General features: G+C 24.8%; 2 protein-coding genes across 2 annotated transcripts; both read right to left on the bottom strand.

The window, feature by feature from the left end:
• Nucleotides 1-842: 842 nt before the first annotated feature.
• NTF2 (nuclear transport factor 2, putative) lies at nt 843-1,736 on the bottom strand (the record flags this gene model as incomplete). Its single annotated transcript, XM_029007458.1, has 3 exons — nt 843-877; nt 1,127-1,389; nt 1,657-1,736. The coding sequence occupies 3 exons, from the start codon at nt 1,734-1,736 to the stop codon at nt 843-845; spliced, it is 378 nt and encodes a 125-aa protein (XP_028863846.1).
• Nucleotides 1,737-4,977: 3,241 nt separating this feature from the next.
• Nucleotides 4,978-14,204, bottom strand: PmUG01_13046000 (conserved Plasmodium protein, unknown function; the record flags this gene model as incomplete). Its single annotated transcript, XM_029007457.1, has 5 exons — nt 4,978-10,690; nt 10,866-12,574; nt 12,766-13,235; nt 13,628-13,816; nt 14,096-14,204. The coding sequence occupies 5 exons, from the start codon at nt 14,202-14,204 to the stop codon at nt 4,978-4,980; spliced, it is 8,190 nt and encodes a 2,729-aa protein (XP_028863845.1).
• Between the last annotated feature and the right edge of the window lie 687 nt (nt 14,205-14,891).

The following is a 14,891-nucleotide window of genomic DNA, read 5'->3' as shown; positions in this document are numbered from 1 at the left end:
ATACAATTATATAAATGGAGGATTACAAATTAAAATAAAAGAATGATGTTACATTATTTCGTACATTCGTGTATTCCTTTCCATTGTAAATTTCTTATTTAGTCTTTTCTGAGTCAACTTATAAGATTAATATCTTTATAAAATACAAATTGCAGATTTATGAAAAACTCTAATTCATCATTTCTTTTTTAAGTATTTCAACAAAATGTTTTTGGAAAGGCTATTATTATTTCTCCCTTCAAAATGGAAGGTTGCTTCAAATATAAACTTATTTTAAATTTAATATATTTTTTATGTATCATTATACCATTATAGAGGAAAAAAATATTGAACCAAATCATATGCGTGTCTATAAAGTTTATACGTACATATATGTATACATATATGTATGTACACAATATTAATTGCGTGCGTAGATGAAACATTTCTTTTCTATTAATAAAATATAAAATAATATTTTTATTTTTTTTTTTTATTCCTTTCTAATTGCTCCTAAGACTTACCTTAAAATAATATATATGAAAATGAAGCAGAATTAGACATATAATAACCATAAATAGAATAAATAATTAATAAAACTATTAAATTGCTAAATAGTTAAACCATTAAAATGCTACATTGTTAAACTGTTGAATTATTAAATTGATTCAAAAAAAAAAATAAAATAAAATAAAAAAAAAATAATTAATGAGATAAATTAAGATTTGTATAGATGAACTGAAATAAATGTACATAAACTGCAATATATGTAGATAAACTGAAATCAATTTATATAAAATGAGATAAATAAAAACTTAATAACAATGTTCCCCCTCATACTCTATGCCTTAAGTTATGTTCACTTAACTAATGCAAAACCTGAATAAGTCATTAAAAACTAAAAAAAAAAAAAAAAAAAAGGAAGGAACGTAAATAAAAGAATATGAATATGGATACGAATATGGATATGAACAAGAACAAGATTAACCATATGAATAACTATACAAACAACTATATGAACAAGAACGAGATTAACCACATGAATAACTATACAAACAACTATATGAACAAGAACAAGCTTTATACGTAAAAAGCACATGATATATCAGTGCAAAAGACATAAGTACATAATAAAATAAATTGTTACTAAAATAGCCTCCACTAGGTAAAGGGAAAAGATGAAAACTTCTAACGAACTTTAATGGTTTATTCTCTTCAATAATAATATCTCCACATACTAAGATTAATATTCCGTTGTTTGGAGTTGGTTGTATATCTAAACTTAAACATTTATGAACCACTGTTGGAGGCAATTTATTCAAACGTTCTATTATTTGACTTGTTCCTCTACACTGGTCGTTTTCAAAGCTCATCATACTAATGTCTTTATATAACGCGGCTAGTTCGTTTCTAAATACAGGGGATAAATGCAATAAACACATTTACATGTGTGTATATATGAAAGCATGTATATATATATATATACATATACATACGAATGTAAACTTTGCGCAGGTTAACATGTGTATATACATATATATATGCGCTAATTTAGTCTAGGAAAAAGGCTATATATTAATGGTAGGTCAATTTTTTTCTTTATTTTGTTTATTTTGTTTATTTTGCTTATTTTGCTTATTTTGCTTATTTTTTTTACTAATTTCAAATTTTTATAACCTTCCTGTATTAAATAACTGAAAGTAATGGTTCACAAATTCCTTTCCGATCTCTTCGAATTGTGGATTTAGCATATCCATTTTTTATAAATAAAAAATAAAATAAGAAAAAATAAAACGATTAATAGAAGGAAGTATAGTTTTAATAAACAAAACTGTGCTCGTATATTAATATTTGCAGAATGCAGCGATGAAGAAAAATAAAAAATGGTATGTTCTCTAAAATTTTATATAAAATTTGCTTAATTTCGACATAATATGCTTCTTATTTTTTTTTTCTCTTTCTTCGATTTTTTTATTTTTAAAATGTTATATAATTTTTAAGTAAATAAAAATATATGCTTTTTTTTTTTTTTTATTTCTTGAATTTTTTAAATTTTATTTACTACATTACGAATTTTCTTCTTTCGGGTTATAATACTGAAAAAGATGAGAAAGTGATAGATAAAAAAAAATAAAAAAAAATAAAACATGCTACAATGTAGTGTATTATATTATATATACATATGATACACATGTATGATGCGAGTTATCATCTCTTTATGTCACGCCCAAAGAAATTTGAAGGTAAAACACTTCAACTTAGCACCTTTTAATATGACAAAGAGTTGTAGATATAAAAAAACGTTAAATTAAAAAAAAAAAAATTTCTTTTCTTTTTTTTATTTGCGGTGCAGATGGTTCATTAAAAAGGATAAATCGTGTTTATATTATTTCATTTTAAAAATATATATATATACAATAAATATTATGTACATTCGTATAGCATATACTACGTACATACATACATACATACATACATACATACTTAAGTTTCATAACCTCTTGTTTTTGTGTGCCTTTTTTATATTCTTTGAGCTTATATATATATTTACAAAAGGTCAAATACTTGTAAGCAAATAAATAGTACACTTTTTAGCCAACATGTTTTAAATATTTACCTTTTATGTTTTTATAAAATATTGTGTAGAAAACATTATAAATCATAGATCCCCTAGTTCTTATAAATCTATTTCAAATTAGTTTACAATATGTATATTATATATGTACATAATAAAACTGTGCGTGTGCACAATACTAAAATTGCAAATGCAAATTTTAGTTATGGAACATATAAAAAAGAGAAAAATAATAAAACAAAAGAAAAAAAGATGAACTTTCAAGCTGACGTCATATAGAAATATTATTTCCTTTTTTTTTTTTTTTTTTTCCCTTTATTTTCATTTTTTACCTTTCTGATTGCTTTCTTGAAATGTGCGCACGCTATTTTTGGTAATATAAATATTGCCTAGTAATATATAATATTTATGGCACACGTATATGACCAAGATGTGTTTTATAAGCTATTCCTACTAGCAGTACTAGCTACTTGACAAAGATAAATGGAACGCTATATTTTATTTTTTCATCACAGCTATGTTATATATACATAAGCACATATATATAAGTATATACATATATATATATATATATATATATATATATATATATATATATATATACATTTACCTGCACTTTATTCAATGTATGCACTTATAGCAGTCAAAAAAAAAAAAAAAAAAAAAGAACTATATATACAGCCAGTACGTACATACATACTAACCATTCGTTGTAACGAAAAAATTCATTTTGAATGTATAGATTTATGCCCTATAACATTTTAGTTATAAGGAAAACTGTTTTTAGATATATTCAGAATTTCATCCACTAATAAATAATATACAACAGAACATAAATGTTATGGATATTTTTGAAAAAAAAAAAAAAAAAACGAATTAAACATATGGTGTGCCATTTTGAGATACGTCAATAAGGCAGTGATACATCGTTACAAAATTTTTGTTTTTCTCTTTTTATTTTACTATAATAAGAAGATACCCTATCTGATACTTATCACACATTTGTTATTATTTTATTATATTAACTTCGTGTGTGTGTGTGTACCTTTTTTCTTTTTTATTAAGCACAACAAACCTTTTACATCATACACCACTGAACCACATACCTTCATACATTGTAAAAAATTACAATAATAAATATAAGTCCATAGGGCGATACTCAAAGTCAGCCATAATAACGTTCTTGTATTTTTTCCTTATTTTTAAATAGTTAAAATTGGTTTAAATATAAATAAATAAATACAAGCATAACTGTATGTCGGAAAAATGCGTAATATTTCAATTAAATGGGATGAAACATATCAGAGTTATATTAACAATACTAAGGAATTGCAAATTATGAAAAAAAAAAATAAAATAACACACAAAAAATCAAAGTGAACACAAAAGACCTAGTACAACACTAACAAATAGCAGCTGTCCAACTGTCCAATTGTTCAAACTTTTGATATATTTTATAGCAGCAACGGAATAATACAAATATTACTGTACGTTTGTGGAACAAAATTACAAGATTTATATAACTCCAAATAACAAGCCAAAAAAAAAAAAAAAAAATGCAAAATAAAATTAATAAAATATATACAAAAACAATTACCTCGTTAAAAAGCATATACATTTATAATATAACATATCAGCCTTTTTTATCAAAAGAACAAAAATAAACGGCAAATGGTAACAAAGCGTAACTTCATATAAATACACATATTTACAACATGCGGTACAGATTGCAGGCAGTGTGCTGTTTTAAAAATTTACAAAAAAAAAAAATAAAAATAAAATATAATAAAACAAAATAGAATAAAACAAAATAGAATAGAATAAAATATAATAAAACAAAATAGAATAGAATAAAACAAAATAGAATAGAATAAAATATAATAAAACAAAATAGTGTATAATAAAATAGAATAAAACAAAATAGAATAGAATAAAACAAAATAGAATAGAATAAAACAAAATAGAATAGAATAAAACAAAATAGAATAGAATAAAATATAATAAAACAAAATAGAATAGAATAAAATATAATAAAACAAAATAGTGTATAATAAAATAGAATAAAACAAAATAAATAGAATAAAATATAATAAAACAAAATAGAATAGAATAAAATATAATAAAACAAAATAGTGTATAATAAAATAGAATAAAACAAAATAGAATAGAATAAAATATAATAAAACAAAATAGTGTATAATAAAATAGAATAAAACAAAATAGAATAGAATAAAATATAATAAAACAAAATAGTGTATAATAAAATAGAATAAAACAAAATAGAATAGAATAAAATATAATAAAACAAAATAGAGTATAATAAAATAAAGGGCTATTAACCAATTAGAAACGTTTCCTCCATTCAACATGTGGATCTTCCCATTTTTCACCACCATCTCACATAACTTTTCTTGTGGCTTTGGCTACTTATTCAAAACGAAGAGAAAATAGGACGGAATATACAAAAGGATTTGTTCTTTTTTTCGGCGCCTTCCCCTTTTGCATTTATTGTTAAAACTATTTTCACAAATATTAAAAATGTTAAAAGCATCTAAATAATTTATATTCGTATAATGCATATTCACATCATTCATTTCCAGGTACACATTATTTTGAACATAGTAGGAAGCATTTTCAATTTTCAATTTATTTTTTTGTAAATTTTTTAAAATTTTTATTTGAAATTCAGAAATTCTTTTATAAAATTTCTTTTTTAATTTCTCAAATTCTGCTTCGTCAAAGTAATTATTTGAACTAAAAAAATTTGAGTTCATTTTTGAAATACCCGGCATGTAACTTGCCAAGTCAACATTCCCCGAGCAGTTAGAAAAACAAATATTGTTCTTGCTAAAGGCTGGGAAGAGGTTATCAATGTTGTTACCACTTACTGTGTTTCTACATGCTGTATTGCCAGTATTACCATCATTATTGCTACTGCGCAAGGCGCATTGCTCCAATGTGATGTAAGGTAAAACAATACTATGCAGATATTCGCTATCTTCATATATTATATTAGTAGTCTGCTCCTTATTGAAATAAGGCATGTTGCTATCAATGTTGCTACTATTATATTTTATTGCTAACATTTTTTGTTCATTCCTATTAGTATCACATATGGTCAATACCTTTTTGAGGGAGTCTGAATATACGTTATATGGGAAGAAATTACAAGTGGTTATATTTTTTAAATGAGAATAGGGATCCGAAAGATGGATATAGTTTTCCTTTTTTTCTTCATTATTTTGTATGAAATACTCTTTAAAGTAATAACTTAAAAAAATCATAATATTCTTTTGGGAATAAATATTTTTAGCAAAACAGTTTTCATGCAATAACCTATTATTGGAATTAAATAATTTCATATATACATAGAAATTGGTATAATATCTTATTATTATATTAAAGAGATTATAAAAAAAGTACGTTTTGTATGGATGACTTTTATCTAAGGTTACCACTGGAAATGTGCCCTTACTATTACCTATTTTAAAAACAATTTTTTTTTTAAGAGAATAAATTGGAATATAATAAAATATATATTTTTTAATATTACTTAAGAATCTTTTTTTATAATATTCAGACTGTATAATAGTTGGTCTATATCCTTTTGTTAAATACAATACACTTTTGCTGAAATTTTCTACTGATTTGTCCCATGTATATGGTCTTAAATAATCAATAATTTTAAAAATTATTTCAAAATTTGATATATCTATATGTATAAGTAGAGAATAATCCATGATATCTTGAGAACTTAAAAAGTTCGTATCCTCATTTAATGAATCCATTAAATATTTATAATCATTATATTCTAAATTAATTACCTTAGATTTAATAAAATCCCTAAAGTTATCATCAAATAGGATGGTATAACCTTTTAAAGAGTTGTAATTATCTATTAAAAAATTGTTGTATTTTTCTATTGAATTTAAATTGTCAAAATTTTTGCTATCTGTAGATTCTTTATTTAAAAAATCAAACGTTCCTTCTTCATATCTCTTTTTATGATTTACTTTACATCTCTTTAAATTGTCTTTACTTAAAATATATTCTTTTTTCTTTGTTAAAAAATGTAGTGTAGCCTTCATACCGTATAAGTACTTATTCCTTAATTTCTTTTTTTTACATTTTATTTTATGTTTTTTTTTGCGTATATTTTTCTTTTTTATTAATTTTAGTATTTTGTTATTTAAAAATAGATACATTCTTATATCATGCACAATAGCGTTTAGAAAAATATTCCTATTCTCCTCTTCATCATCTATCGTCTCTGTACAATGCTTTCTTTTTTCCTTTTTTTTCCTATTCATCAATAACTGGGCATTTTTTCGATTATTCGTTAAAAATGTGTATTTCTTTAATTTGTCCACTATTAAATGATGCCTCTTTGATGATTCCTCATTATAGTATAATCCATATAACATTTTTTTCCTCATGTTTGCATAAATACTTTTCATCCTTTCCTCGTTATTTCTTCTAATCCTGATATAAGCACTTCTTTGTTTTTTATCTGTTTGCACCGTTGGATATTTTTCCTTCGGCTTATTTTTCTTTTCTTTCTGTTTTCCTACGTCATTTATCTTTGCTAGTCGCACAACGTCCTCCTTCTTCTCATACTCCTCCTCCTCCGCCTCATTTCCATGTTCACCTACTTGTTCTTTGACATCCTGTTGTTGGTGTGAACTCTTTTTTTCAGCAACAACGTCCTCATCATTTTTTTCCCCTTTTTCCTGTTCCCTTGCCCTGTCAGGATTATTCAGAGAAAGGAACTTCAAATAATTTTTTTTACTATAAATCACACTTGCTTTTTTTACCTCCGTTTGTTGATCTTCCCCTCTATTGGGAATGCACTTAAAGTTTACTTGCTTTTCCATTCGAAGATATTTGGTAAAATATTTCATATTGGCAGATATGCCAGAAGAGTTATCATCCAGAATGTCTTTTTTTTCAGTCATAATTTTAGATGTATTCAGTGAAATGGTATCATCTTTTTCAAAAATAAGAGGCACACTACTCTTTTTGTTTTGCTTCATTAATTTTTGCAAGTTTTTCTTTTTCCTTGCACCTTTAATATCAAAAATTAATATTTTAGAATTCGTATTTTCAATTTTAACATTTTCTAAAATAATATATGTTTTTATTGTTTTTCTATTTTTTTTTTTCATTTCGATTTGATATAAACCGTACATAAAGCACAAGAGGGATTTTTTGAATCGGAAAAAAATGTCTGAGAAGTGTTGAAAAAATTCTTTGTATCTACTAATGAAGGATTTAAATTCATGTTTATTTATTTCCTTTATAATATACCTATCATCATAACTCTTTACAAAATGCCTTTTTTTATGATCAAAATTTATGTAATTACTTTTTGTAAGAGATTTCAAAAAAATGCTTTCCCTTTTGCATAATAATTTTCGTAAATAATAAAATTGTAAAGGAAAATATATATACACTGAAACATTATCATTTAGAACAATTATTACGACATCATTATTTTTGCAATTTAAAAAAACATTTATCCGATTATTCTTAAGAAAGTGATTTGACAGTTTGCTTATATTTTTCTTTAAAAATTTCTTAACATGTGCATATAGTACTTCAGCACTGTGATTACTATTATTTAGTCTCTCCCTTTTATTCGCATCATTTTTCTTTTTTACAACTACGTTTTTTCTATCATCCTCACGGTCAACTTTAACTTCATCCTCATCTTCATCTTTATCCTCAACTTTTCCCATTTCATTCATTATTTTTTCATTCTCTTTGTCAAAAATTTGCTTCAACTGTGTCTTATAATCATCCGATATTAAAGCGTTAAATATCAAATTGGATATATCACTTTGGTTATATAAAAAGGCGCAATTTTTTTTTTTTTTTTTTTTTTTTTTTTCCCCTTGTATTTTTCGCTCCACTTTTTGCCGCTGCTCCATGTCCCGCATTTCCCCATTTTTGTTATACCACTCTACTTCATTTTTCGCCGAATCAATTATCTTTAATATGTGCATATAAAATAGTTTCTTGTTAGAATTTTCAAATTCCTCTTTGCTCATATCATCTATATATTTTTTTTTTCGATAACTCTCTATATTGTATATGTAATAGGATTCCTTCATATATAACATACGAACGTCATACTCACGAACGAAGTAAAAATAATTGTCCAATTCCGATTTATTTCCACTAAATTTTTTAAAATATGATAAATTGGAGAAAGAGCGTTTTTCCCTTATTGTACATAGCTTTGCATACTTCGTTTTTGAGTCCTTCCATTTTTTTACCAGCTCTTTTTTACTGTTAATGTATCTTTTGTTCATCTTGATCTTACGCATGGGGGGATGTAAGTTCATCCGCTTTTGCTTCTGCTTTTGCTTTCTACCCATTTTGGTTGCCCATTTTTTTTCTATCCTCTCTCTACCTTTTGCAAAAAAGTGCAAATACCGCAAATTTTGTTTATCCATTAATTTTTCCATTTTTTCGATATTCTTTTGAATTTTTAAATTTAATTTTTCTAACATCATAATGTAAAATGAAAAAAATATTTCAATGTCTAAGAAAAACTGCTTCTTTTTTAAATACACAACAGCGTAAAAATAAAAAATGACTAGCACTCTAATTAAATATTTCCTATAACGTTCCATCTTGTTTTTAAATTTCCTGTATAATATAAATTGCTTTATTAAATTTTCTTTAATACGGTTAATGTTGTTTAAAATATATATATTATGATTACTCTCTATTGGTTTGGAGGTAACTACGTTTGTACAAGAACTGCAAATTTCCACTGCGTCCGTTTCTTCACCTTGGTATTCTGACTCCTTTTGATTTCTATATAATACTACCCTCTCACTGTTCATATTTATTGTATGGGTATAAACATTCATATTATTTATTTCTCTATCTGCTTTGTCGTTGTTCTTCTCTTCATCTATAACACTCTTTATTAAGCCATTTTTATCCTGCATACAAATTTCACTTACGCGACTTGCTCTAATGCTGTCCAAATTCGATTCTTCCTTTCCCCTCTTTTCTTCACTTTTGTTAAAGTTCTCTTTTATAAGTAGAAAATTATCCTCAACAAAATAATATCTATTATTAACACAATAAAATATTTCATTAATTTTAATAAACATATTCTTGTTTAGTACACCAATGAGGAAATTCAATGAAATATAAAAATTATAAAAAATTCTTTTTATAATAAATAAGACATTAAAAAATCCTAAGGTAGAAAAGTTTGAAATTTTTATGTACTTGCATTTTTTGCATTTATTTTTAAAGTACAAAGGGGAATAGGGATTATAAAAATGTTCTTTCTTACGCCTTGTTCTGTGTGATTGTACATATAAGTGTTTGTTCTTCAATCTATAATATTTTATTACACAATTATAAATTAAATATTTTAAGGAGCAATACATTGGTAACATTGAACTAGTGAAGAATGGAAAATTTTCTATAATGTTATAAAGATTAAAATTTGTATATACATGCTGTTCCTTTCGCTTCTTCATATTCTCGTATTTGCATCCATATCTTCTTGTCACACATTTACAAGGGAAATAGTAAAAAACATTATTATATATGATTCTTTTTATATTTTTTTTAATATAATTTCTTATCAATTTTTTAGTTGCGATCCTACTTTTGCATTTATATTTTTTCTCGCTCACACATAACCAAACATTACTACTGAATCTCCCTGTGCTCTTATCTCTATTATTGTCTATTCCTTTTTTATTCTTATTTATTGTCACATCATTATTTATATGACGATGTATTATACCTGATTTGTATGGAAAAATAGTCTTATATATATCGCTATCATGTATATGAAAACATATTTTTATATTTTTAAAATTCAGCTCATAACTGTTGTTTCTGCCATTATGGTTGCACTGTACATTGATACAATTATCAGAATGTATAATACTTAATAAAAATTCGCTAAATGAAAATTGAATGTTTATTATCCTTTCTTGCATCACATTACACTTGGTACATATGATGTTCATAATGATATCATCTCCTAGGTCCTCCTTATTTTCCTTTTTAATTAAAATGAGCACTCTCTTCAGAAACACCTGGATGCATATCTGGTGATAACACAGATAATTTCTGCACAAATCGAAGGGGCACGTCCTGCATAAAAAAAAAAAAAAAAAAAAAAAAAAAAAAAAGGTAAAGCATCCTATGTACTGTCGTCTCTACTTGCGGATGTGCACAAACACAGGCATACATACACACATGCCCACAGGTAAACATGTCCGAGCGCACTGGGTAAATTCCCATCAGCCCATCTTATTTTTCCTCTTACAAATGGAAACTCAAGGAGTAAATCACAAAGACAAACTGTTGAAGCGAGATATCGAATATATATTTATGATTGAAAAAAAAATTGAAAAACAATTTTTTGCTGTTATAGTTCCGATTATCGAATAAGTATATGTTTATATTGTTGTACACATTATTTATGAACATGTAATTAGGGCATATAAAATAAGTTATCATTTCTATGTTCTTCACAGTCTCAAAATTATAAGAATAAAATAAAATATTTTGCGCAATTATTTTTTCCACTTTTTCATTAATTTTGTTTTCCACTGTAATAGTATCACTAGTAAAGTTTGGATTAACTAAAATGTTCGCATCGTTCAAAAGATCTCTCTCTTTTATTATAATATTTTTTTGGCTATAATACAAGTAGGTACTGTTTACAATTTTTAAGTAGTAATAAATATAATGGTAGTTAATATCACAATTTTTCATAAAACTGTTGAATATGAAATAATTTACAATATCTATTATTTTATTTTTTTCAATATTAAAAAAGCAATGTTCAAAGTTGCTATATGTTTGTTCCTTAATAATGTTCAAGGTCTTCACTAAGGAATGGAGTGTTTTCATTCGCTCCCTCGTTAAGGGATTATTTATATTTATTAAATGAAATAAATTGTACATAAAATTTATTGGCGTAGTTTTAATTTTTTTACTATTATTGAAAAAAAAGAAGAATGAGGAGTATAATATGGATTTACTAATTTTATTATATAATTTATCCCTTACTATATTTGTACTTATATTTTTGTCAGGTAAACATATACATATTCTACCCATATATGTATTCAAATAGAGTTGTTTATAAATATGAAAACTTAAATATATGCAAAACCTTAACAACTTCTTAACCTTTTTAATTATAATTATATTTTTTAAATGACTTATTAATAACAATTTTTTTTTATTCTCTTTTTTTTCTTTACCTGAAAAATTTATTCTCTTTTCCTTATTTAAAAAGTAATAGTCCACAATGTAGTCATCACTCTTGTTCTTATAATATACTTGAAGAAAATTTTCAAAAATGTTTTCTTTCTTTACTTCTTTTTTAAAAAGAATTTCAAATATATTCTTATTTTTTCCTTTATCTCTTACTTCATTTTTACACTTCATGTTACTTCCCAATTTTGCTGATGGTGGTATGACAGACTCATCATACTTTTTTGCTAATATATCGTGTCTAATTTCCTTTTTTCCAAAAATGCATATGGTTAAAAATTTATTATTACAACAAAGAAAAATATTTTTTACATTTTTTTTATATTTTTGAATTTTAAAATAATTTGCCCTAGCTATATAACTACTATCAAAATTCCTAAAATTATCATAACTTAAAATTTTTGTGCGTAAAATATTGGAAAGACGAAATATATTTTTTTTCTTTATACTTGTAAAAAAATATATTTTTTTATTAATTAATAATTTCTTAATATAATAGTCAATTTCTCCATGAACTAAAATAATATTCAAATTTCTATTTGACACTTTTTTCAAAATAAAATACGTGTAATTATAATTCTCGTTATAATAATCCTCTAACGTTTCGAACTTTATCTCTTTTTCTGAATCCAGCAATAATATTTTTGGATTTTTTATTTCAACATTATCGAAGTATATGGAACAATTGCTGAAAACCAGACCGTTGATGTAAAAGCTGTTTGAGATATTTTTATAGGGGAAATATTTTATCTGCACAAAGGGGGGAAGAGTAAGGACACACGTGTAAATGCGCGTTTATGGGCATGTACTAGCACATACATACGCACAAATGAACAAACGCAGAAATGCATAAACGTACAAATGCACATAGACATATAGGAACATACGCACATACATACACACAAACACGTTTTAACGTTTGCGTTAGCACTTCTCCCTACTTTTATGTTATTCAGGATATCGTAACCATAAGAGTAGTAATACTTCGAAACTTCGTTTATAATATTTAAAATGATGACGTACACGTCCTTCTTTATTCTGTAGTATTTAAGTTGATTTGAAATGACTTTATAAAAATAGCGATTCAGTTGTATGTTCGTTTTTAAGGAAAAATTTATACTATTGTGGTATATATTTTTATTTATGTCTTTTTCAAAAAAATTAAAAAAAGGGTTATATTCTTCATTCAATAATAAATCCTCTTTCTTATTTATAATTGAGCTTGAAGGAAAAGGGGGGTACACATACCCTTTAATGTTTTCTTTTTTTTTTAAGTATCTTTCCTTCACTTTTTCAAAAATTTTTTTTTTTTCCCTTTCCTCATTTAATCCATCATTATAGGTGTTATATATCTTTTCGCTCTTTTTTATTATACTTACATAAAACTTGTTATTATTTATTATACTATAATCTGATAACACAAATATGTAGTAAACCAAAAATAAAATTATATTATATTGTATTATACTTTATTATATCGTATTATATAAAATAGAGAAAGGGAAAAGATACATACATTTGTATAATATAACATAACTTACAAATGAACAGAATAGGGTTAAGTTAGCGCAGGTCACATTAGACGGGTCAACACACAAACGAGGGTGGTACATAAAGAAGAAATTTTAAATATGTGATTTTTTTATGTGACCATTTACCCCAAAAAAATTTGCACATATTTGTATATATATATATATATATATATATGTATGCATATTTAATGTGTTTATGTTTTCCCATTTAATTTTAGACCTTTCACAAAGTGTGTTAAAGTGTTTTATTATTTTATTTTTTTTTTTTTACCATCTTTCCTAATTTGTTCTTTAATTAAATTCGTTGTCAGTTCATTCGGTTCCTTTATACGAACAATAGCCTCCTTCTTTCTTTCACTTTTTCTCTTTACTAATATGTGAGGCGGTTTTGCACAAAAGGATTCCCTATCATTCAGGCAAAGGATACTGAAACGACTGGATAAATTTCTATTCTTGATTTCTTCAAAGGGGAGAAAATAAAAATGATGAGATGAGTATAACGTGTCCACATTTATGTATTTATTTACTACTTCGTTGTTGTCTTTTTTGTTATCATTTTTGTTGTCTTTTTTGTTATCTTTTTTGTTATCATTTTTGTTGTCTTTTTTGTTATCTTTTTTGTTATCATTTTTGTTGTCTTTAATGTTGTCTTTTTTTATAATTTTTAATTTTCTCTCTCGTTTTTATAACTTTTTTGTCTTTTTTGCTTCAATTTCTCCCTTGTATAGGCCTAGCTAACCATTAAAAAGAGGATAGTTGAGGATCCACTCAAAAAATTTTACAGAAGTATTGCACTGTTTTGTGTTGTCTTTAAAACTAACATATCCCTCTGACAATGTTTCCTCCATAATTATTTTGTGTCTTTCTACATATTAATTACAATACTTAAAAAAATTTTCTTTTATTCTATAGTGCACTGTATTATAAGCATAAAAATTTACGTTCCTCTTCCTTTCTTTTCTCTTTTAATCTTTGCACCTTTCTCTTTTTTATTATTTTTATTTATTTTTTTTTATTTTCGTCTTATCTTGAATCGTTTTAATCTTATTCCCGCATTTGTTCACATACAAGTATATTTATGAATAAAAAATAGGATATATTTATACTCGCCAAATTATTATGTGTGAACATATGTTATAAGTGTAAATAACAAAAAGAAATAAAAAGCGGTAATCTATTTTTTTGAATTATATTAAATAAGCTAGAGTTTTTTAAAAATAAATTTAGTTAAGCCAACATGGATCAATTATATAAGTACATATTTATTATACATGCAAATTTATGTGTATTCGTATATATACACATATACAAATAAGAATGTTATCATTCACTATAAGAAATAATAGTTTAGTGAACACTATAGTTACGATTTGTTATATTTCATTCTACAAAATTTAAAACAAATTCGTACACAATTACAAGAGTTTAGAAAAAAAAAAAAAAACAATAAAAATAAAAATGAACTAAAATAAAAATGAACTAAAATAAAAATGAACTAAAATAAAAATGAACTAAAATAAAAATGAAATAAAATA

Source organism: Plasmodium malariae (assembly GCF_900090045.1).
Source record: "Plasmodium malariae genome assembly, chromosome: 13".
NCBI lineage: Eukaryota > Apicomplexa > Aconoidasida > Haemosporida > Plasmodiidae > Plasmodium > Plasmodium malariae.
This window is presented reverse-complemented; position numbering and strand designations above follow the sequence as displayed.